This window comes from Coturnix japonica, chromosome 2 (assembly GCF_001577835.2).
Source record: "Coturnix japonica isolate 7356 chromosome 2, Coturnix japonica 2.1, whole genome shotgun sequence".
Lineage (NCBI taxonomy): Eukaryota > Metazoa > Chordata > Aves > Galliformes > Phasianidae > Coturnix > Coturnix japonica.
Window position 1 is genome coordinate 30,351,974 of NC_029517.1, and position 25,385 is coordinate 30,377,358.

The following is a 25,385-nucleotide window of genomic DNA, read 5'->3' on the forward strand; positions in this document are numbered from 1 at the left end:
ATTGCCTCGTGTCAGCAAAAATGGGTTGTTTGCTCTGTTCTGAAAACAAAATCTCACCAAAATTACCACTGAGAAAGGGACCATTCTGGATAGCTGAAATGAGAAGATATTACATCCAGATAACTGACTCTCTGGATAGCTGCCCTAGAACAGGGAACAGTAGCTGGAATTATATTGTTTAGCATAAATGCTGAAGATAAAAAGCATGAGGATTGACACAGGCACAGCATCTATACTTCTCACCTACAGTAGTAGGTATGTGGCTCAGGATTATTCAGTCAATTTAGCAGATTTTCTGATAAGTAAGGAAGCTGAAGTATTACTATTGCAAAGACTCTAAGAAAAGTTCTAAGCACAGGTAGGAAGGTACAGAAAGGTCCACAGTACTCTCTGCATTGACATGATTAAGCTCTGGCTTGAGAGCACCAAGCAGCATACTCCTGAACCACCTCCTGCTCTCTCACAGCTGTGGAGATGTTCTGCTGCCCTTCCATAAATCCATCTTATTAGTTACCTCATTAAACAAGTCAGGAAGTTCTTGCAACATGGCCTAAATGTGTGGGAAAGGAGTTGTTTGGTGGTTTATGTAGAACTCTACAGCATTTACTTATGCATCCCCCTCAGTTCTCATCTTAAAAAGTTCATATAACAAAGCTATAAAACTTGCTCTGTAGCCATCCCAGGAGTTTAACGGGATAAACAGGAAAAAAGCTCCCCTCACTCGAACTGAAATAGATATGAGATATGAGTGGTTTATTCATGTATTTATTGCTGAACTAGGACCTTAACAGCTCACAGAGCATCCAGGTGACCCAGTGCAACAACCAATGATGCCTGAGAGGTTACAGGAGCTGCAACACTGCTCCAACAGATTGTTACAAAAAGATGTAAGCATTCTGGTCTCCCCAGAAGAAGTCTGACACTAAATTTACTAGAATCTAAGTCAGTACTTTGATCAAACACAAAAGTAAACACAAATAATGGGCAGACCCTCATTAATTTGGTAACTGAGAGTAAACAAGCATCCAAAGTCTTCACCAAGCCCTGAAGTGAACTCCCATATCACTTACAAGTGTGCTGATGAAAACACACAGAACGATTAGAGCAAAAAGAAGGGAGTGATGACATAATATTTTGTTCATGGAATGCTACAGCCAACCAGCACATCATGGGGCTAAGTTCACATTCACATACCTGTGCCAGTTTCAGATAGCAGTGAAATTAGATCTCTGGTGTCCTAAATACATCACCCTTCAAATTCTGTGTTACAGCTCCACTTACAGCTCCTGCCTGGGTAACTCCTAGAAAGGAAGATGACTACGGTACACGTTACTAAAGACGTGATACTTTACAGCTACCTGCTTCACCAACACACTGATATTCAGTAGTTCTATTTTCTTGCAGCCAATATTTACTATTTGTCAAAATGCGCTGGGGAAAAAAAAAATTCATGAGGACAAAACATTTGCAGACCTGTCAAGTTTGAATCCTGGGGAAAAAGAAAGGAAAAAGTGGGGGGAAACCTCACCAGTGTCCAAATACTTCATAATTTAAAAAACCAAAAGCAATGATATTCTGATGGAGCAGATTTAGAAACAGCAATGTTTCAGAATGAAAGTGCTCAGCTTTTCACAAAAAACATCACAAATAAAACATTTTTAATTCAAGCTTGACTTCAAACCTCACTTTTCCCACTTAACTGATAAAACAGATCTAAACTAATAAATTCCATTTCCAATTCATCCTTCAAATCACAAGACAGAACACTAATAAGATGTAACACCTGTATTTCAGTCAATTCACTCTTTAATGTGTTACGTTACCTTAAACAAAACTCAACAGTAATAATATACACCAATTTGAGTACACATCAGAGACACAAACAGCACTGCAGTCTCCTTCGTGAAGAAATCCATTGCTTTTCTTTGTCACAGCACATAGTTAAGAAGGAGAGTCCTAAGAACCTGTGCTGAAAAATGCAAAAATCATCATCAAAGAAAACCATTAAACCAGAATATTACTTCAGCCTCTCAAAACTAAAGGAAAGTACAATAAATAAAGCACATGTATATGCCTTGGTGTAGAATTAGAAACTGAGTAACAGTACAGGTTGCTTAATTTTAATTGTGAATTATTATTCGCAGACACTTTAAACCAAAAATCTTTTTTGTTAATTGCAACTAATTGATCAAATATATTATTGAATTTATACTAACAATCTTCATCTCTTCTTTCCTCGAAGCGTATATAGCTGCCATATACTTAAGATTTTTATCATCCAAATTTTGAATTACTGCTGTTTACTCAACACAAATAAAATCAGTCCTCAGTGAAACGCAGCTTGTTCAAGAAAAGGAACAATAAATAAAGGAAAAAACCACATTCAGGAGTAATATAAGAAGTACATCTCTAAGGTCCCTTCCAACCGGCACTAGACTATGATACTATGATGATACATTTAAAGCAGCTGGCCTCCAGTGCTTATTTGTTTTGCATGGAAGTATTTTGCAGCTTGATACAAAATATTTCTTGATTACTTGTTTATGTTTGCACTGTATCTCATAGGAGGAAGGAATGGTAGAAGAATTTGCCTCTGGATTAGACAGACACATTCCCTCACCTTTTGGCATCACCTCTTCCTCTAGTTATTTTATTACTCACATCCTTGACTCTTCACATTCTCCAGGAAAAGATGAAGTAGAAAAAACAAAGAATTCAATAAGAAGCTACTTGGTTATTTAACATTTCTCATAAGGACTTAGACTGATTAGCCACACACTGAAAAGCAGACACGATAATCATTACATATTTTCACCCAAAGACAAGCATGCTTTACACCACCAAAGTGTAACACAAGCATTGCAAGTTATCTAGTATTTCTTCAGCTTGTTTCATTAGCCGATTCATATTTAATCCTTTCTGTTATTGTATAAGATGAGCAGAGTGAAAGCCCAGCAACAGATCTCACCCAAAGCCACTTATGTAGGCAAAGAAAGTACTCCCAACAACTTTATACAAAGCCTTCAGCCTTAAAAAGGAAAAATGTGTTTGTAACATGTCACCAGATGGTTGCTTTCAGCCCTTTCTTCCAATAACACATATGACTGAAATTTAAGGCATGCATTAGTCTCTCTATGTAATTGGTAACCTAAGTACAGGACTGTATTTTACATATCAGAAGTATCAAAAATCATGTTTCAGTTGAAGTTTAATGGCAATTCCATTTATTTCCATATGATTAACTTAATCCAGACTTAGTTACAAATATTGCATTTAAATTCAAACTCAAACAGCAAAGGAAATCAGATCTAGAAATGGAAAACAATCCCAAAATATGCTATTCTCAAGACTACAAGCAGGGGGAAAAAATGCTGATCAGAACCATTGGTCATGGAAGACTTTACTTAAGATAGAAACAATTCCCTGAAAAGAAAAGGCTTTTCTCACCAGACCAACTTGCAAAACAAATAGGCAACATCCTGGGAACACACATCCCTCCACGCTGCTGGGAAATGCATTTTCCATAAAGAACAAACAATACGGCTGGACAGCAAATCAAATTAAGATAAACACAGTTACAATTAGGTTGTTCTAGTCGCTTTCTATGAACAGCAATTGGTATTACTACTGAGGTGGGCCTTCCATAAATGCTAGTGTGTGTAGTCCCTTGTTTCCACTGCTAGTACATAAAGGGGTTGCACATTTTTATGCCTGTTTCATGTAGCATTCTGTGAGCTCCAATACAGGAGCTGTCCATTCAGGCCCATTCCACTCTACCCAATATGCTACTGGTGCGCAATGCAGATGGGAGCAGTGCACATACCTCAGCAATACCAAAAGTCATTTTTGCAAGCGCTCACAGCCAGTTTGCAACTCAACATCTTATACCAAAAGTGAGGGCATGGCCCAAACTTTACCTAAGAAAATATCACAAGGGCAACTTTAAGCAAGATACACCCACACAGCCAACAGATTACAAAACCACCTGAGCTCCCTGCTATGAAGTTTGGCCCCTTGACCGCAGGTAAATCCAATGAATGCTGCAGACATCAAAGTTAACCCGAAATTCAGAAGCCTCTTTCCCCCTTCCTATGATCTGAACTTTTCAGATGGGCAGTATTTTGTATGCAAGTTTTGGGTCCACCTTAAGTGAGCATTATTTGGTAAAGAAATCGTATTTTTCTTGCCAATTTTATTACTTAGGAAAAGAGCTGCCTGGGCTCCTACACCAAAAACTGTTGTTGTAGGACTCATCCTATTGCTGGGGAACTGGTCAGCTTCGATGAGATACACCACAGCTCTCAGCTCTGTCTGCAAACGCTTGTATATTAATACGTCACTAGAAACTATGCGAAAAAACTTCTTAGAAAGTTCCAATGACACATGTATCTACATTAGATCATCTTAGTTTGTGTGACTATCTATATGCAGATGGGTGGATTCTTCCTCCCTTCAAGATCTACTAGTCATTTCAGAGCAACATAATTAGTAACCTTCTACTCCGTTACCTATAGAATGGCTTAGGGTGGAAGGGACCATAAAGATCACTCAGTTCCAACCCCCAGCCACAGGTAGATCTGCCACCCACCAGCTCAGGTTTCCCAGGCCCCATCCAGCCTCATCTTGAGCTCCTCCAGGGATGGGGCATCCTCAGCTTCTCTGGGCAGCCTGCTCCAGTGACCACAGTATGTTCAGGCACTCGTTTCATTCACATTCATTCCCTCAGGGGAAGCAGGACTGTCCAGAGCCATAGAGATGCACAGGTGAGCATGTTAGTCCTTACCATGGAACAAGTGAACAAATACTAGCTCAGACAAACAACAACTTCACCAGCACATATGATTAAAAATGTCTAACTATAAATGCAAACCACTTTAATTATGTTGTCAAAATCCGATAAAGTGATTCAGCTCACTTTAGTGATGAGTTCAGTCAGAATAAACTTTACATGAATAACTAGCTTCAAGGATCTAGTGGGTGGCATCCCTGCTCATGGCAGTGGGGTTGGAACCCATGATCTTTAATGTCCTTTTCAACCCAAGCCATTCTATGATTCCACGATCATTTCTATGTATGCATGCATGACCTAAAGAATGCAATTCACCTACAGGTAGACTGATGACAAATCAAATCACAGGTGGAAAATAAACCCAAAAACTAAAGCATTTAACTTTCTGAACTTCTGAGAACAGCTGAGAAAGTGACCCAAAAGATCACTTTAACCAAATTAGACTTAAATGTAATGCTCTGTGGAACCAGAGGTGCCATTCTGCCATCACAGCCTTATGACACAGTCCTACTTCTGATGAAGGCGGTACCATTACTGCAAAAGTACAACAGAAGTTGCCATAGCTCAATAAAAAGCTTTTTGCTTGTCTCTCCCTACCCTCCTCCCCCCCTCCACTTCTTCACAGCACTCCCTAGTGGAAATAACTGGCTTAAGTCTATCCTACAGCGTGAACCTGGCAAAGAGCAGTAAATAAGGTATTTTGCTCCCACCCTAGCAACATCAGAGAAGTAAACCAGCAACCTGCAAGAGAACAGAGCAGCCAAAAACCAAGAAGCAGGGTGACTGCCTATTAAGGCAGACAAACAGGCCTCTTCTTGGCACACTCGCTGAGAAGGTGGCAGCACTTCAGACTGCATGGCCAATACACCGGTAGAAAAAGCTCCCAGAGAAGCATCATCAAAATTACTAATCAATGGTTTTGAATCAATGTCCACTTTCAGCTGTGAGCCATATAAAATGCAAATAGAGCGCTTTTATAGTCTGTGCTGCTGCAGTTACAGGAGTTCCTTTTGGAGAACACGTTCTCGCTGCAGAGGACACTGTTGGGGCCTTTGGAAAGTCCCAAGAGCTATGCTCCCAAATTAGCTTAACTATTTTCAGTGCAACAGAATAAATAAACATAATAATTAAATGCAAAAAGCAGACACCAAAGCCAATATGCTGATGGGTCGTCAGCACCATCTCTTATTTGAATGTTTCATCAAACATGCCCAGCTCCCCCAGGTTACCAGCACCAATCTTGTTCTTTAATGTAGTGACCATTTACCAGGTGGTTTATTATGATGTTAGTAAGAGGAGAGAAAAAACAAACACACACACACACAAAAACCCCCACCACTGCACACTGAACTATTTCATTATCATATCATTATTATGAACTCTATGTTACAAGTAAGGAAAGGAACAGCAGAAACTAAATACATTCCATCCCTGGAATGCCACGAGCCTTTACAGTAAGTTGAGCTTTATTGGCAAGGCTAATGGAAAAGATCCCTGGGTACTTGTTCCCATCTTTTCAGAGACGACATAGCTCAGAAAATGACCAGCTTCTCACCAGCACTCTACTGATGGAGCTCCCATTCCACTGCACGCATTGAAGCAACTAAACCTACATGCAGAGACCATCACAAGCCCACACTATGGATGGTATCCCACAGAGCTGTTCACAGCATCAGGCTTGTTATCTGCTGCGTGACACCATTTACCTTGCAACCTCCCACTTCAGTTTAAAGTAACAACAGGAAAAAATAATTGAGTTTCCTTTATTCTCACAGCACACCTGCAACATCTCAAGCAATCTGTGTTTTACATGGTATGTTACTCAGCTCTACATGCCAGAAGCTGCAGTTAACTTTTACTGCGACAAATTTTAGTGCACATTTCTCAACCTGCGTGATAGAAAACACTGGACTCTGTCTGCACCAGACTTAGGGAGAAAGCAGGTGCAACACAAGCACCTATTTGGAGGTTTGCTTCTTCAGTTTAAGGCTGCCGTCAAAACCATTACACATTGCATTCTGGAAGAATCTGCACCTGGTGAGTTTGGGGCTCCAATCCTTCAGGCAGCTCCAGGAGCCCATCACATGCAGCAACCTGTACAGCTGAGGCCCGGAGGAGAGAAATGAGATCCACTTGGGCATAATAGGTTCAACTCCCTGCTGATTTGTCAAGAATTTGATGAAGGTGAACAACACAACATACCTGCATCTTCTATGGTTGAGCAGGTTGCCTTTACCTCACCTGCCACATGGAGGGGAAATGTTAAAGCATAAGCAGCCTTGTGCTATTTTCCACCAGCCCGCACCCCATCACTTGCACCCGTGACATCCCATGGGCAAAGCTTCATCTCTGCGTACTCCAAGCACTGGCAAACAACATGTTAAATGTAGGTATACACGCTGAAACTGCACTACTTTCTTGACACAGGAAAACAAGCAGCGAATATTAAATATGCAACGATCAAGACACTGCAGCATTTCAGCATGAAGTTATCCTCTGTGCAGAAGAGCCGGAGAGCTGCTGACCCCAGATTACACGCCACATGGGCTGCTCTCTATCTGCCCTGACACCCTGCAGGCTGTAGCACCTCTGGGCTGATAACCACTGGAGGGATGTAAGATGACTTGCCAGCTTTCACTCTGGGTCACCGTTTCTCCCCAACCTTTTCTGTTGGGATACACAGTGCAGGACAAGCTCGGCAACTGAGATTCAACAAAAAGCCCCCAAAGCCGGAGCAGTATCACAGCTCGCAGCACGCTGAGTCATAAATTACAGAGGCTTGTGGTGTGCGGTTTTGTTACCTCATGCTCAACACGATGGTAATTACGAGCCGCACACCTTCCATCTCCCTGACCCACAGCACTGCATGAAGGTAATGCCACACATGTGGTTGAAGCCTCATTTTTCAGTCGTTCAGGCCTGCTTATTGAAATGTGCATCGGTTTCATCATTTTGTAGCAGCACGTTATTTTGTTACAGTTTCCCTGCAGTGCTTAAAACTTCACTATTTTCCGCCCCGATTTTAGAAGAAACAGCCCCGTTTGGGGCGGCTCAAACGCCAGGTTTGAGCCAGAAACGAAGAAACGTGAGAAAGTCGGAGAACTCCAGGCAACACCTGCCGGGGCCGAGCCCACCGGAGTCGCGGGGCGATGCTCCGCCAGCTCCAGGCCCGGCTCCACGCGGTCCCGCCTGGGGCCTAGCGGCGGCCCGCACGAAGTTGGCGTGACCGACCGCACCGCGCCGCCCCCTCCCCTCAGCGCCGCCCGCACAGCCGAGGGGCGGCCCGGCGGTCCCTGCGCACGCTCCTTCCCTCCCTCCCTCCCTCCCCGCCGCCCGCCCACGAGGCACCCTCCTCGCCGGGAAGGCACTGACGAGTCATCGCCCCGCCGCCCGCAGGCCCCGCCGGCTCGGCGGGACGGAGCCGGGAGGAGAACGCGGGGCGAGCCTACAGGTGACGGCTCGGGCTCCGCCGAGCGGACGGCGCGTTGGCAGGAGCTCCGCCGTTCCACGCCCCCCGCCCGCCCGCCCGCCCGTAGCCGTCCCCCCCGGCGCCTCCCGCTCGGTCGGGCTGCGGCGGGCGAGCCGCGCTCCGCCACACCTAGCAACAGCGCTGACAGGACGCAGCGCGGCGGCGGGAGGAGGAGGAAGCGGAATGGCTGCCGCCGCCGCGGCTCCCTCCCTCTCTCCCTCCCTCCCGGGAGCCCTGACAGCCAGAGCCGGGGCGGAAGCGGCAGGCGGCGCGCTGCGCCCGTCCTCCTCCCTCCCCTCCGAGTCTCCGCGCTCCCCGCTGCCAACGCGAACTCAAGTCCCGTCGCCGCTCCCGGCGGCTGCACGCTCACACACCCACCGCGCGGCCGCCTCCCCTCGGCCGCCCTCCGCGTCCCCCCGCGGCACCGCTCCGCTCCGTTCCGCCCCCCCCGGCTCCCGCTGCACCTTGTGCCGCCGATACACACGCGGCCGTGCCCTGCCCTGCCCCGGGCTCTCACCGATGTGGTTGTCCTCGATGTGCTCGATGAGCTCCGCCAGGGTCGGGAAGTGCAGCCCGCAGCCCCCGAACCTGCAGGCGTTGGAGAAGAAGGAGGCGGCGGCGATGCCTGTCATGGTGTTACATCGAGATCCCCCCGCCGTGCCGTGCCTGCTCTGCCAGGGCCGGCGGCGGCGGGGCGGGGAGAGGCGGGGGCAGGGGGGGAACGGGACGGAGCGAGAGATGGGGAGAGAGCGAGGTGGGGGTGGGGAGAGGAGGAGGAGGAGGGCGAGGTGGCGGCGGCGGACGACGGGCGCGGCGGAGGGGAGGGCCGGGCTGGGTGGGGGGAGATGAGGCAGCCGCAGCTGGGAGGAGGGACCAGCGCCGCTCCGTAACAGCTGTGCAGGGCACCGCGCTCCGCGCCCGCCGCTGGGCTGCGGTTGGGGGGGGGCCGCCATCACCGCCGCCGCCGGGGGACACCCGGCCGGGCTCGGCGCGGAGCTGAGGGTGGAGAGCAGAGGGCGAGCTCGGCCGCCAACTTTCCCCCCTCGGGGGGTGCCGAGGTGAGGGAGCGCACACAGCCGCCGCCGCCTCAACCGCATCGGAAAGAGCAGGGAACCCTCGGCCGAGGTCACGCAGCCGGGTGGATGAGGGGAACTGAGGCCGCGGGACTCGGCTCTCACCTGCGCGGGGCCTGGGGCACCTGCGGGCGGGCCCAGGCCTCTGCGGGCAACGAGGTGCCCGGGGGCAGCGCTAGAACGGCACAGTGAGGATGGCACCGAGCTCCTGAAACCTGTTTTGACTTTTTGTCTCCGGAAAGCTATTCAGCGGAGAGGCTGTGACTGATTAATTGATTCTAATGAAGGTCTCCCTAGGCTCAAATTCACAGACAGCTTTATTTAAAATTAAAAGGAAAAAAAAAAAAAAGTGAACATGCTTTCCCCTGCCTTGCTCCAGTTCTCTTACCATCTTTATATTTATACAGTCCTACAATGTATCTAATGATTTGGAGCAAAAGTGTGACTAAAAAAAAAACCCAACCCTCAAAATCTGCATAGAGCTCTGTTAATTGTACACACATAAATAATTGCACTGATCCCACTGACAGTTAACAGCTTCAGACTGTTCTCAGCGCTATAAAATTAAGCATGTGCATAAGAACGAGTAGAACCCACATCTGTTTCGTTGACTGTATTGCAGGTGGGGATGTTCCTGACGTCACTGCAAGAGCTGAAGAGTAGCCATCCTGAAAATGCTGATGGATGATCAGTGGATGGAAAATAAGCATTTGCCCACTTCCAAACAACAATAAAAAAGTGTGAATAATCATCCTGGTTTAAGTTCGCAGTGTCCTACGTATCACAGAGCCTGTCATTGCTGGTGACAGAACAAGCTTTATCCTTAAAGTTGGATTAGTCATTTTCTTTTACCTTCATTTATGTATTTTTTATGGTATTTCCTCTCTTGATTGCATTTTACTTAATGTTTTCTCTTGGTACAAATGCAAACCCTATTTTTCAGAAAGAAATAAAAGAAGTAGCACGTGAAGAAATGTATTACTTCAACACGTAGAGTTTGCAAGCAGAGCTTACAGATAGGCTTCGTATGTTGAACCACAGAATTGCTAACAACATTGAACCGCTTTTGCGGGATAAGGGTGGAAATAGGTGACAGACATGCAGTGGTCCCCAGAGTGCTGTCAGGGTTGAGGGCTGTAGTGGAAATGTGAGGTGACAGCTTGAACCAGTGACTGAGCACCGGGTAGGAAGGCAGGGCCAACCCAGGGAAGCTCAGGTGCAAGCAATGCACCTGAGTGACTGGAAGGGATGGAGCCAGGATCCACCCCTTCCCAGACCTCATGTAAGGGCTGGCAGGGCAGAGAATTGTATCTCTCTGGAGATCCCTGTGTACCTGAGGTTTTCTGAAGGCAAGCAGCTTCAGTTGAGTGAATCCTTGCTTAGTGCAGCCTGAAGTCTTGCTGCTGTGTTGTTATTGTGCTTTCAACTATCTTTCTGTTATCATAGAAGTTTTGTTACTAAGAGTTAACTTGGCAAAGGAACTGTCCTTGAGTAAGACTGTGGTCCTGCAACTTCACACCATGTTGTTGGGAATAATGATGTGAAATAGAGAACGTGCCCACGTGGTCAAGGCTTAAAGCAGTGGTGTGTGAAGAAGAATTAGTATGGTAAGGCGCATCTTCCCTAAGATGCTGTTGTATTGGAAGCCACCTGCTTTAGCTAAACATATAGGCCTTTTTAAACCTGTAGTGTTTTTAGTAAGTGTGGATTCTCCACGCTGTTAATAAGATCAGGACCGCAGATTTTGTACTTCTCTTTGCCCTTTAAGAGGCACCGTCTCAGTATAGATCAACCAGCGTAAGTCAAGGAATATTTCTAAAACAGGGAATCAAGATTCAATCAGATGTGTATTAAATATAAGAATTTCATGGGGCTGATCTACCATGTTCAGCAGATGTGTGAATAAGGTTTATTATGAAACAGTGCTATGGTAGACATTAGATTGGTGTCAACAACTTTTAATAGCTGTTAACTGAACACTTGCAGCCTACAAAGGAGTCAGAGTAGGCTTGTAGCAATCAAATAATCATAGAGTGGTTTGGGTTGGAAGGAGCCTTTAGAATCATTTAGTTCCAACACCCTGCTATAGGCAGGGATGATAAACATCCATGGTTAACCACCTGCTTATAGTAGGCAATACCACAGTTGCTTTCTGATGTGTTAACTCAGTTAGTTAGCTGCAGGTCTCTTTTCATTCCTTGCTTGTTAAATTCCCTGGGTTTTTGAAACCATTTGAGCTAGGGAGAGTACTCAGCTCTTACAGCAGTTGAGCTGGAGAGTTGGGAGCTACTCAATATCCCACAGAGTAAGGATTCAAGTAGGTATATTTTTCTGTAATCTTTCCTCCTGCTCTATAGGGCCTGAATTTGTAGGTATTCAGCTTTAATGGCTTTGCTAGAAAGTTGATAGTTAAACCACTTCATTTATTTTCCCCTACAGTTTAAGCACTTGGAACAACAGAGTTGTGAGAGGACAAGGGGAAATGGTTTCAGACTAAAAGAGGGGAGATTTAGACTGGATATAAGGAAGAAGTTTTTTATAGTGTGGGTGGTTAGGCACTGGAATTAGTTGACTGGAGAGGTGATGGACACTCCATCCCTGGAGGCATTCAAGGTCATGCTGGACAGGGCTCTGAGCAGCCTCATCTGGCTGTAGGTGTCCCTTTTCACTGTAAAGGAGTTGGACTAGGTGGCCTTTAAAAGTCCCTTGCATCTCAAAGAATTCTATGATATGGGAGGCTGAATCATCTTTAACAGACTAGATCACTTACCAAATCCAGTCTATCTTAAGGTCCTTTGTTATGAATAACCATTTTCTTATTCAGGCTTTACTGGGATAGAAACAACAGTATTAACGGAACGAACTAAAGGGATGTGGAACTTACTCCCTTGTTGTTTTGTTCTGTGGGAGAAATAAATGCAAATTGGACCCAAATGATTTGTCAAGCTAGAGCTAATTGCTGGGTAAATCTATTTCAGGGGTGATAATAGCTATCTGAAAGGATACTTTAAATAAATGGAGCTGAGAAAAAAAGCTTAAATGCCTGATAGGCCCTGCTTTATTTATTTTTGAAGCTAATTTGAAGGCCACTAAGACCCTTAGTTCATCAGTTACTTCTGCTTAGGCTGAATCTTGCACACAGCTGAGAGCAGTGTGCAGGTGAGGAAAGGCTGTGCTGCTATTCAGGCCTTATGAGGCTGAGTGGAATGCTAGATCATCTGATTACCTGCTGATAAATGCATACTCTGGGTCTATATCTGTTCTTTGCTAATGTCACACCTTTTAGCGTGCTTCATGTAAAGTCCGTTGTGATGAAGAAACGCGCTTAGGGTGATTTTAGATTAGATCTTACTCAGTGCCTTCTGACTGCTGATCTTTCTGATAACTAATTTTCACTAATGTAAAAATGTTGTTTCATTGTGGTAATAGCTGCTGGGCCTTATCTGAGGGTAGGTTGCTGCCATCTACTCGCGGTGTTCTGGATCGCTGATTATTATGTCCCAGTGCTCTTTGGGCAGCTAGAGGTGGGAACTAGTGACACTTGGTAGCTGTCATCTCTGGCATCCTGAGGGTGATAAGGCCTCTGTTAAAAGTATTTCATCCCCCACTAAATAGTAAGAAAATCATAATACTTGGGCCAGAGTTTTATTTACAGTATTATTTATTTAAAGTACTTAGTTTTAGCTGCATTTCCAATAGTGAAGCATTACTGAGAACATTGCTATGACTTGCATGAGAATGATGTGAATATGTGAAACTTCTTAAAATTACAGTCTTAATGCGGTCCTGATTGTTACAGTCTTTAAATCATACTTGAAGCATTTACTTAGGGTTGGTCTCTTTTAGGAAAAGAAAAAGAATAGCTTAAGGATAACTGGATGTAACAAAGAAATGTTGCCGATGCTTTTCCCTAAAGAATCACTCATTAATTTCTCAGTGTAAATTTTTACCATTTTATTTCTCTCTACCTATACATAATGGCAATGTAAGATGCATCTGATGAGTTGGGAAGGATTCATAACGGAGACATATCACTGCTGCAAAGTCATTATACAAGTAAAACATATTTATGCAGTTTTTGTCACGAGAATCCTATTTTTAATTTATACTGCTGAATTAGTTTTCTCTTGGCAGTGCACTGTGTAGCTTCAGGGTGCAATGGAAAAATAGAATGTGAAGCTGGGAAAGCACTGTATTCCCCACTAGTTCCAGATGCCCCAAAACAATAGATAGAAATCCTACTTGGTTGGACTTGAGAGGCTTCCACATTTTCAGTAGGGCAAATCTTCAGATAAACAGGAGATCAAAGCTTCCTCTCTACTTTGGATTACCTGCATCCTAGGGAGAAAAAAGGAATCTTCTTGTTTTGACTGACTCAGGAAATCTGCAGCTTCCATGACCTTATAGCATACACTAAAGTTAGTGTTTGCCTGCCTGAGAATTATGAAATACAAGCTGTTTCAGTGGCCTTATTTATTTATTTATTGCAATTAGACGGGTATTGAATAAACTACTCTATTCTGCAACAACCCAGAGGAAGAATGCTCTTCTGAAACATATGTACATATTTTTTGCATTTGGATCATTGGAGATAGTTAACATATACTTAAAAAAAACAACCCACAACACTTAGAGAAATAGCAATTTGTAAGTCTATCTCAGTGAAAGGTTAACTCATTATTTAATTAAATCTAATAGTGTGTAGTGAAACTCTCTGTTAAGTAGTTTTCACAGCATCTCAAAAGCATGTTCTTAATTTCTTACCTGTTGTAGTTCCTGAACTGAGGACCCAACTTGTAGCTGAGTTTATGACACCTACTGACATTAACTTAGAGTCAATCAAAAGAGACTTTGACTTCAAAATGTATCAAAGTTGTAATTTTCACCAAAATAGTTGTAAGTTAGAATAAACTTTGCCTTGTTTTCTTTTTTTTGGGGGGGGAGTGAAAGTGCCATCACAACTGATAGCACATTGAACTCCCTTTCCCTCTGACCCTGTAGTTACAGGATGATTTAAAACTATCCTATGTCTGTTCTGTCAGCATCAGTGATCTGCAGACATGAGGTGTAGCAGGGGTTTAATGCCATCTCCCATTTTCCTTCCTGTTCCACTGCCCCAGATCAAAATTTAGCTTCTAAACCCCAGATCCTTCGTTTCTGGATCTCCTCATAGAGAGCTGTGTATTTTAGAGCCTACAAATTCAACACAGACTCCCTTCTGTTTAGCCTGAGAATTTCCCATTAAAAAAAAATCTTCATTGAGCCAAGAATACCAGCAATACAGTGATTTCTGCACCAAGGCATAGATTCCAGCAAAAATCTTCTTGCTAAAAAGTACAGAGGGTCAGAGAATCCTCTCCGTTTGAGCAGGAGTGCAAGCAGTTACATAGGGAATTTCTTTTTTTTTTCTTACAAGACTTGCCTTTCTGACATCCTTAAATTAGATTAAGGAGAAGAAAGCTTTGATGTGAATTGAACTTACAGCACTAGGGATGGTCTGCAGTCTCTATGAGTAGAAAGACAGGTAACTTTGTTAACAGGAGGCTTGACGCTCATTGAGTATAGAGCCTGACTGCACCGAAAAGTTGATGCACAGGACATTGTTCAGAATAAGATTAATCTTTAAATAAAAGAAAACCCCATCTTAGTAAACATCACAAAAAAAATCTGTGACAAACAGGCTGTCAGAAGCTCAGCTTTAAGAATACTGTGAATCGGGGCTATCACAAGTATTACAAATCATGATCACCACCATCACTGTCAAATAAACATGTATTTCTTGTGGCAGCTTACATCAGCAATACAAATGATGTGCTCATTATCTTTTTGTTTATCATGAGGACTGAAAGTCACCACTGCAGTTCTGAATCAAATAAGATCTATTAATGAAAATTTATTATTTTCTAGTAAAAGCCCAGAACCTGCACACAGCGTTAAAGTAGGAAGTTTTTTACTATAAGGGTAATGAAACACTGTAACAGGTAACAGAAAAGTGGTGAATGCAGCATCACTGGAGATTTTCAAAGTCAGGCTGGATGGGGCTCTAAGCATGCTAATCAGGCTGTAGGTGTCTCTGTTCATTGCAGGGGTGTTGGAATAGATGGCCTTAAAGGGTTCCTTCCACTCAAATGATTCTATGATGTGATTCTGTTCTATGATCTACAGACAGACTTGCCTCTCCATCTGGCAGATTGCTACATAGGATTTACTTTGATACTGAACAAGAGTAAGAGAGCCGATGTTTCCGGAATGATAAAAGGGACCATTAATAGTTCTGCACAAAAAATCCAAACTAAAGAGACTCTTGGGTCAGTAATAAAATATTAAGAAAAAATTAAAAGGACTGGGGAGAAAATGTGTGAAGAGTTAAGTGAGAGAAACATGGAAGAGGAGAAGTGATCAAGAATAGGGATCTAGTATCTCCTCAAAGAGTATTTGTTGTCTGGTGTATTAGGTGAGGGATACAACTCTGTATCAAAGAAAATGTGAATTCTCATTGCCAAGAAGGCCAAAGGATTCCCCCTTTTTCTTCACTGTGATGCATAGTTGGGAAGGATTCAGAATTCCTCCAATACATTTCATGTGTTTTACATCATAAATATCTAGTTAAAAAAAATAATAAAGCTCATATATTTCCATAAAATATACCCTTTTGTTCATTTGCATAACAATGTGTAAGGGTTTGAAGCTGTGAGATGTTGATTACTTTGAAATCCTACTCGTAGATTGTATGTTCTGACTTGTGTATACCCACTGTCTGCAGTGTAATTTTAGGTATACAGTGCTTTGCATAATTTCATCTGTAAACAGCTGCAGAAGCTCCTGCTTTACATAAACAACAACCGCTCATCATAGTCTCAGAAAGTCATGGGTCTGTTCTGTAAACAAACAAACAAAAAATGCCTATGCATAATGCAGTATTTGGAAACCAACTTGGACATTGCTAACTCTTCAGAACCACTCCTGATTTTTGTTACCTTACACAGAAGAGGCTGACATGCCTCTCCATTAGATGCTCTTAATGAAGGAAGAATTGAAATAAAAGATTCGATTTCACCTTATTTCAACCTAAACAATTTACTGACTGTCCAGTAATGACTTTTTCAAACTACAGTATGTAAAAGAAGCCACAATGTGTGAATACAGAGATACTTAGTCTTCTAGAAGGAAAAATGGCATATCTCAATAGCCCTACTCATTTTTATTATCTTTCTTATAAAAGTGGTGATGAAAATATATATTTGTGATAATGTCTGTGTATATCTGCAGATAAAAGTCCAAATGTATTTGGTTACTTTCTCCCATTTCTGTGTATGTAATTGTAAATAACCATGGCCAGCCCCACAAAGGCAATAATGGAACAAAAATCCTTATCCCTGCTTTTCTTCTGTGCAGAGACAAACCAGAACAGATTTTTCATTTTCTTTTTTGGCAAGAGCTCCTTCTTTGCTCTTGGTGTGTGCTCAGGTTACTTGTGTTTAATTTGTTTTCTCTACTGTCTTCCAACATATAACACCCAGAGTTGCACCAAGGAGGGGGAAGAAAATAACTTGTAAGCTCAATAAAAATTGTCTTTTCTCTGAAAGAGGTTCAACAATGCATATGTGTGTTAATTCTTTGTTCTGCTGTTATTGTCAGTATTTCCCTTTCTATAGGCTTGGTTGTAGGGATGTGTGAATCTATCAAAGAGTAGAAATAAGGGCCTCTTGTATGTTTAACTGATGCACTGTGGCTCCTGGTGATGACAGTAAAAACGTACTCAGAGGCATTGACAAGTTCTCACTGTCTTCAACTGGTTTGTGTGGCGTATCACCAGCTTAGCTGCTGCTTGAGAAACCGCATGCTAACCTTGCGCTGTCTTGGAAGTATACATAGTATACTTGGAAGTATACTGTGTCCAAGATTTTGAACCTGAAATGATTTCTCAATCTACTAACATAGAAAAGGAGTTTTTTAAATGGACAAAACAATAATAAACTCTGTAAACTTAGTATGCTGTGTATAGCAGGAGGAATCTTTTAGCTGAAATGATCACAAAGTTGTTAAAGCTATCTGAGCTGAGGAAGGATTTCATGTAAGGTAGGATTTCAGAGGAAAGAGTAGGTTTCCTCAGACTGATGTGAAAATGTGGCCATACCTAACCATCCTACTGCAGTGTTTCCACCACTGATTCATGCCCTGATCATAGAAAGCAGATGGATTGCTTTCCCCCCTCCTCTTAACCAAGCCCAGCTGAAGTCAGAGGGGTTCCACACCTAAATGGATTTATAGGCAGTTCACAGCTGCTTCCCCACATTAATGTTTTCTGAGCTGCAGTGTCAAACTTAAAAGGTCAGCACTGGGGGATTTATGATTCACTTTGTTTTACTTTGGTCAGGTTTTCTTTATTTCTGCTCCTTGGGAAAACAGGAGCCAAATATGTTTTCCTCTCTCCTCTGTGTTAAAGGATTGATAGTACACAGGCAACATCCTCAGTTCTGTAGTAGCTGCCTTTGCTGCTTTGAACTTAAACAGCTATGGTGGTGGCTCAACCTCTCTTTTGAGAACATAGAATGACAAAAAACTAAGTGGGTAACCTCCGTAAGCTAGGAGAAGTCAAGATCAAAATGGATGGCAGCTCTTTGGTCAGGAGATGCAGATAGATGAATCAAATGGAAGAAAATGAAATGCCCTTTATTTACTCATCACTGTTTCAGTTCCAGGTAGGAGCAATTGATGTGGTAGTTTTAAGGAACTTATTGAGTGTAAGGACTTGAAGACTGCTGAAATTATTCAGCACATTTCCAGTGCACATCTTTATAAAGTGGACTTTGCCTTGATTAAGCTATTTTCAGGTACGAGGTCCATCTTGTAGAAAGCTCTAGGCTGCATCTATTCCTGGAATCATTGGACCAGACTGGGAAAATAAAAATAAGGGTGTTAATGCTGTCACTGCAGCATCTACATAATCACAGCTAACAGATTTTATTTTGCTGGTCAGGTTAGGTCAGTCCAGAGTAGTGTTGCTCATCCAAATTGCTACACTGTCCTTCACTACAGGAGCGCTGCTCTGCCTCTGTGAGTGAGGTTCAGTTCTGTCAGATCTATTTACTTGCAAAGGAGGAGCAGAAGTGCCAAGAGGGCCACATCCTCATTAGTGGAATTTTTCAACAGAATAGCATACGTTTTTGGGAACACTTCTGCTGCCCTCTTATGATGCCTAAGACTCATCTCAGTTTTACTTCCAGAATTGTATAGAGACATGTTGAGTCTGTTAGTGACAGTATATGTCAGAGCTTCGTTAAGGGTTATAAACTCCAAATTTCACTTGAAAAACCCAGTTTCCTTATTTTTTGGTGAAAATCTTGCTAATTATTACCTAATAGTCTTGTTATTACCACACATTTCCTAGTGTTTTTCCATTTCAGTTCTGATGCTGTATGGAGGCAATTATCATTTTGTCTTTTAGCCACAAAGCTGCTTGACCCAAATTGTTCTGTTTAGTGAGCTGAGTAGGAATATGCTACTGTCTCCTTCTGGAGGTGATTTAGATCTGTGCTGAGCCTCTCACTACCCTGGACTGCAAAATGGTCTTGTTTTCTTTGCTAAATGAAATGAGTGCAGTATCCTTTGGATGGTTGTATTCTCACCTTGTTGAGTGGTTTCAGTTGCCATAGTTTGTTTCCTCAATGAGTTTCACACAGTACCTGCTTGTTTCCCAACATTTGGTGCAGTTATTTAGTCACTGCAGAGTATACATTCAGTTTCTTTTGTACTCAGTGCACTCTATCAGCTGTGGAAGAAAGCAGCCAGGATGAATGAGGATGAACAATTGTGACTTAGTCGTGGTAAGAGCCAAGTGGTACAACCACAAGAAGAGAAGATGATTTCAATTTTATTCTGAACAGGAGGCTTGGACTACCCTGTTAGACACCTGACTGCTAATCCTTTTCTCGTTAGCAGAGATAAATGCTGCCTGTTAAGGGTGGCTAGATTGTATGTATTGCTTCTGGGCAATCTCTGTGTCTTAATACATGAGCTCATGGGACAGAGGACCCAGTGCAAAGGACTGCAGATGGCTAATATGAAGAAGATTGTGGTCTAAGTGTTATAAGTAGGTTTGTTTAGTTCTGCAGTCTGCTGCGCACGCTGGTCATTTTCCCTTAGACTTCTCCTTTATGAAACTTCATCTGAAACAGAGGTTGAAGCTACTGTATAAATAAATAAATCAGAGATTTGTTTATTAATGAACGTCACTTCCCTTGCTGCAATAGAAATCCTCCTTATGGTCCTAAATTACCTGCCTTCTGGATTGTGGACTAATTTTCAGTTGTTGGTTGTGATCTGTAAAACCAAATGACCAGAGTTCTACTTTACTAAGATATTAACTCATGAGAATTAGAGTAAATTGAGTTGACACCCAACTGCATAGAGCAGTTGTCAAGTATATTTTATTTTAATTTGAGTTTTATTTTTTCTGTTAGCAGACCCTGTAAAGCTTCATAACAGAGGCACAGACAGAAGCGTTGCTTCTTCTTGGTTATTTTCTTTGGATTCATTACAGGTAGCACAAAGATTTCCTTGAGTCCCTGAATTCAATGTAGGTTGAGAATGAGTAGTGTAAGGGAAGAGCTGTGAACAGCCAGTCTTCTTTAGTACCTTTGTCCACTGCATCTTCTTCTTTCTCTGTTTTTTGGTTTTTTGTTTGTTTGTTTTTAAATAGACCAAGATTGTTATATGTCATGACTACCTTTTCATCCTTGCCTATAGGAGCCAAATGCTACTTGAGCAGGGATTCAAGGTCTGGGATTCCAGAAATTGTTTGCCAAGTCAGTTTTTATATTGTATCTAAACATATGCTCTCATAAATATATGCTTACGTTATTTTTTGATAGAGTTTTGTGGTAGATTTTCTTATTTGTTTAGTGTGGAACTAAGGTTTTCCAACAGCATGATGCTTCAAGGTTAAAGCTGCCATTTAACCTAACAGGGAGAGAGGATCATGGTTTATAATTCTGGGCTGCAGAATGTTGCTTTGCTCCTTCTCACAGCACCAAGTAAAGAGTCAAGAAATAATCCTATTAGATGGCTTCGGTAATGCCAGAGGCTAAGACATATTAAAACAAAACAAACAGCAGTGCAGTGGTTCTGTAGAGAAAGAAGAATAGGGGTAAAACTTATGTGTACGTGTGAATAAATCCATATAAAGTAATACAAATATATTTTGTTGAATTAGGCTTCTATGTTGTCAAATTCAGACAAAACACACCTTAGTCATTGTATATCTTGAGAACCTACTTTTGATTTCACTGATTACAAAACTTCTCTGTGATCCTAAAGCCCCTTAAACAAGAAGGAAAAAAATCACTAAGACTCTATAAAGAGTAGTTCACTTACAGCTGAAGCTGTTTCTTTGAATTTCATTTCAGACAAAAGGAAGCAATCAGGTTGCACCCTTGTGGAGCAATTGGTTACAGCTGTACAGTTTCAGTAGTAGGAAGAGGTGTTTCCTTCTAAATTTGAGGCTTCCTTCTCTGAAAATAAAACTAAGCGGAGAGAATTTGCCCTTCTTAAAATTAGCTTTTGTTATTTTAGCATAAGTTTTTGTGTTGACGCTGCTTTTATTTCAATAGAGTATTTAAAGTTTATATAGCTAAAGATTGAAGATTATACAAAAGGTTCCAACAGGATTTTCTACTGACCTAAATACATTGTGTTATATTGCATTTAACTCAAGCCAATGAGACTTCTTTGTGCAAACAATCTTTGTATAATCACAGAATAAGAACAGAGATTAGTAAATACCCAGGCAAGTTGCAATATCCTTTAGAAGTCTTTTCTTTCTACAGTGATTGAGGGTTAGATTACTTGTTCATCCAGAAATTGAAAAAGCATTTGGAGAGAGAAGTAAATGAAGAAAGAAAATATGCAGAAGCCTGAGTTCTGCCTCTAGAAAACTAGCACCTCTGCAAATGTCTGCAATATTATTCTGGCACCATTGTAATTAATGGAAACGATGCACGGATTATAAGCAAATGGAGAAAACAAAACAACAGAGACATCTCTTCAAATAAAACCTCTAGAAGTTTCTTGACTTTCTTCATGAAGTCAGTGTTAATAGTAACAAGTTTTGATTTTGTTTGTTATGTGTGGTGACTGTATGAACGTTCACTGTGAATGTTCTGGAGTAATGGTGTGATTAATGCTAATTTCCCAAACACTTAATAATTTCTTAAATAATTCAAGTATTTTCAAAGTCTGGCTTCCATCTTTCCACCTTCAACTGGGGAAAAACAGTGACAGTGTGTATGATTTTTCACCCAGAATTATATTTGTCCACAGTTTAAGAACCATAACTACCTACTTCTTGATTTTTGTTGTTGTTTTTTTCTTATATAAAGTAATTTATTTAAATTCAAGTTAAATATTCTTACATTTAAATTTCCATTGGCGGCAATTGAATATAAGTTATGGGGGGCTAAAAATGAAGGTCTAATCAAAAGGCAATACTACTTTGTGATACAAACTGTATTTCCCTTTCTTCTCCATATAAACATATGTTTATGCATGTGCATATGTATGTATCATTCATGTATTTTATTGAATACGTTCTAGCCTTTTGAATTCTGGGCACTCCAGTGTGAGGGCATGACACATGTTGATGGGCCCACTGTTGATGAACCACCTTGTGGCAGGCTACTGACAGAGTCAGACTCTTCTCAGAAAACTATGGTGACAGGAAATGCTACAACAGGTGCCAACTGGAATGTAGGAGATGCCAGTTGGATGTTAGGAAAATCTTTTTCACCGTGAGGGTGGTCAAACATTAGAGCAAGTGCCCAGGGAGGCCAAAGAATCTCTGTCCTTGGAGGTATCCAGAATGGGGCTGAATAGGGCTGCAAGCAACCTACCCTGGTCAGACCTGCTGTTGTGGGGGGAGTGGACTAGCCAGAGAACCTCAATCTCTGTCATTCTGTGATTTTGTGCTCTTGATGATGGATTACATTTTGCTCTGATCAGCTTTTGAGCCTGAGTAATTAGGCAGTTCTATACGTTGCCTTTTCCTGAAAGGGTTTTTAAAAGTCTCAGAAAAATGAAAAGAGGATTATGATTTGCTGCACAATAAAACTGACCCAGGGAAGATCACGAGCAGTAGTTTACAACATATAATGAGGAATTGCTGTTTTTTAAAGTTGAGTTAGAATTTGCATCTACTGAAAGGATATCTAATGGTCTGCTTTCAAGACAGGTGGTGGTGTCCTGTTAGTAACCAGGTGAAGACTTATTTCTCAAAGTACTGTTTTCCCTCTGAAAATGTTTTTTTCCTTCCAGTGGAAAAGTGGGTCTATGGAACTTTATTTCAGATGTCTGCTGAAATAGTACATTCAGTATACTTCACATTCCTTAAGTGTTGTTCATGCCTGTAGCCCCTGGAAACCATGGGCACTTTCACTGCTACATGGCCTAAGAATATCAGTTTAAACACTTTGTAAGCATAGATTCTTGCCCTTTATATTTTCACTGTAAGTAGCAGTTAAATCTAAAATCCTGGCAGGCTTTCTAAACAAGTAAGACTGTTTCTTATTGCTTGTGTGTCTCTGAATGAGATTCTCTGGTATGGAATCTGGACTATAAATGTATTGAATAATGCCCTGTTGATCTTAACTGCCGAAAGGCTGCCCTGAATTTCATAGACAAGGACATTTAACCCCCCCTCCTTTCTTCATCCAGGAGTGACAGCATGACTGAAGCAAAACCTGCAGTTTTCTGTAAATAGGCTATCTAACTCTAACTCAAAGAATCATAGAATTGCTCAGGTTGGAAAAGACCATCAAGATCATCAAGTCCAACTACCACCTATCCGTGCTACCCTAACTCTATCAACCCACAGCTAAATCATGTCCCCGAGCACCAAATCATGTCCCTGCTCATACAGACCATTCAAGGTCAACAGGGGCTTGAAGCTTCTCTTGTAGAACATACATTACACTCTTTAGATCTTGTGTTTTTTTGACTTGGTTTTGTTTTTTGTAGAGGTTTAAATATGGTTCTGTTTTTCATTTCTCACTCTACCACTGCTAGAATCTACATCAGAATCACAGCAAAGCACTGCATTTAAATAAAATAAATAAATTTCACACATCAGGAATCTATCATAAGTTTTCATTCATTTCCAGTTTTCATTGTTATGCAATTCCATGTGCGGAATCTGAAGATGTTCTTTTGTATGACATGCAACTGCGGAAGAAGAAAATAGGCAAAGTTGTTATAAAGTATGACTTAGTCCTCTGATACAAGTCACATAAGTCAATGAGTCATTTACCATACTTTTGTATATTAAATATAAGTCTGAATTGTCCCTACGGGCAAAATACTTGCCTTAACTCTCAGGGAAATTAAAATTACTAAGTGGTGAGGGAGAACATAGTGCATTCTTTGACCATTATCTGAAAGCTTTTGTTAATGAGTTATATGGAGCTTGAGGGCTGTACATGGATAAGTGGTTGCACTACAAATTGAGCAACAATGATTTTCTCAGCAGGATCATGCACAGATTCTTCTTTTTTTTACTAACAAAACTCTCTGAGATGGAAGTATTTTCTGTGATCAGTGGTTTAAGGGATACAATCTAACCCCCAGAGCAAGACCACTTCATGAATGGGGGACTCTAAAGAGCTTTGAAGTTGGCGATTATGCAGAGTGAAAAAATAGTAAATCAAATAATATGGTCTATTGGACATAATATGAATGATAGAACGTGAGTTGGAAGGGACCCACAAGGATCATAGAATCATAGAGTAGCCTGAGTTGAAAAGAACCATATTGATCATGTAGTTTCAACCCCCCTGCTGCGTGCAGGGTCACCAACCACAAGACCAGGGTGCCCAGAGCCACATCCAGCCTGGCCTTGAATGCCTCCAGCGATGGGCCATCCACGGCCTCCTTGGGCAACCTGTTCCAGTGCATCACCACCCGCTGAGTGAAAAACTTCCTCCTAATATCTAACCTAAAACTCCTCTGTCTCGGTTTAAAAACATTCCCCTTATCCTATAACTATTCATCCTCGCAAACAGCTGTTCCCCCTCCTGTTTATATGCTCCCTCTAAACTCAGTGTCTGAGTGCACTGTCTGAATGCTCCTTGAGCTGTTACAGGGAATATAGGAAATTATAGGAAGCAGCACAATTTCTTTTTCTTTTTTCTTGAAAACACCTGTCCATTAGTAGCTACCATACTAAACAAAACTAAACTTGTTCTATCTATACATAAGAATTTAGGGGTTGCTGTGATTGTCCATAAGTAAAGCAGCTAATGAAACAGTATCTTGTGGTCTTGCTTATTGTAGACAAAAACAACTGACAGTATAAAAATCACTGAAAAGTTAAACTCCCAAAGTCTAATTTGCCTTATTCAGTAAACGCCAAAAGGCTGCACAGACTTCAGTCATTCCATGCTTTTTATCTTGTAGTCTATGAATAGATGAAGGACTGCAAAAAATATTCCCCCGGTCTTCCTTATGCATGCAATGAAGCAAGCAAAAGATGCTGACAACAAACTATCACTGTTAACAGGTAAACTTAGATGTAAAGTGAAACAATTGTGTGGAATCGCTGCAAAAGATGGTCCTAGGATTTGTTTTTCAAGAAACTTTGGTGGTCCTGGGACTAGACTTTAGGAAAAGCATCTTCATGATGTTACCTTGTATAATAGCTTTGTGTCAGAATTAGGAAAGAAGCAGATCTCTTGGAGCCAGTCCAGTTCCTTAGAGAGTATTATTTTTTGCCCAATACAATAAATGGATTACAGAAAAAGATATTTTTGTGATAGCCTGTTTTCTGCTATTCGCTGAAGGTCAGAGTTAATTCTGACATTTTCAGTATTTATTACACAGGCAACTTAACTTAATTACCGTTGTTTTAACTTCAGCAAAATTATAAGCAACTAAAAGCAGAAATTTGAAAAAGAATATTAGGATTGTTTATAAACTCGTTTGTCACGGCCCTATGAGAAAAAGCAAATACAAAAGTACCTGATCTAACTGTTCTGTTAGTAAACCATACTTGCTGTCCAACAGA

General features: G+C 41.8%; 1 protein-coding gene and 1 long non-coding RNA gene across 2 annotated transcripts in view; one reads left to right on the forward strand and one right to left on the reverse strand.

Moving 5' to 3' along the window:
• The window catches only part of JAZF1 (JAZF zinc finger 1), a 153,954-nt gene extending 144,935 nt beyond the window's left edge, over positions 1-9,019 (reverse strand). Inside the window, exon 1 of the mRNA XM_015853732.2 lies at positions 8,776-9,019. Coding sequence (XP_015709218.1) covers positions 8,776-8,890 — 115 coding nt within the window. The 5' untranslated portion in view covers positions 8,891-9,019. The remainder of the gene's footprint in view (positions 1-8,775) is intronic.
• Positions 9,020-9,082: 63 nt separating this feature from the next.
• LOC107309173 lies at positions 9,083-10,082 on the forward strand. The gene is made up of 2 exons (XR_001553102.2): positions 9,083-9,316; positions 9,954-10,082. It is a non-coding gene; the product is annotated as an uncharacterized LOC107309173 (long non-coding RNA).
• Positions 10,083-25,385: the final 15,303 nt, after the last annotated feature.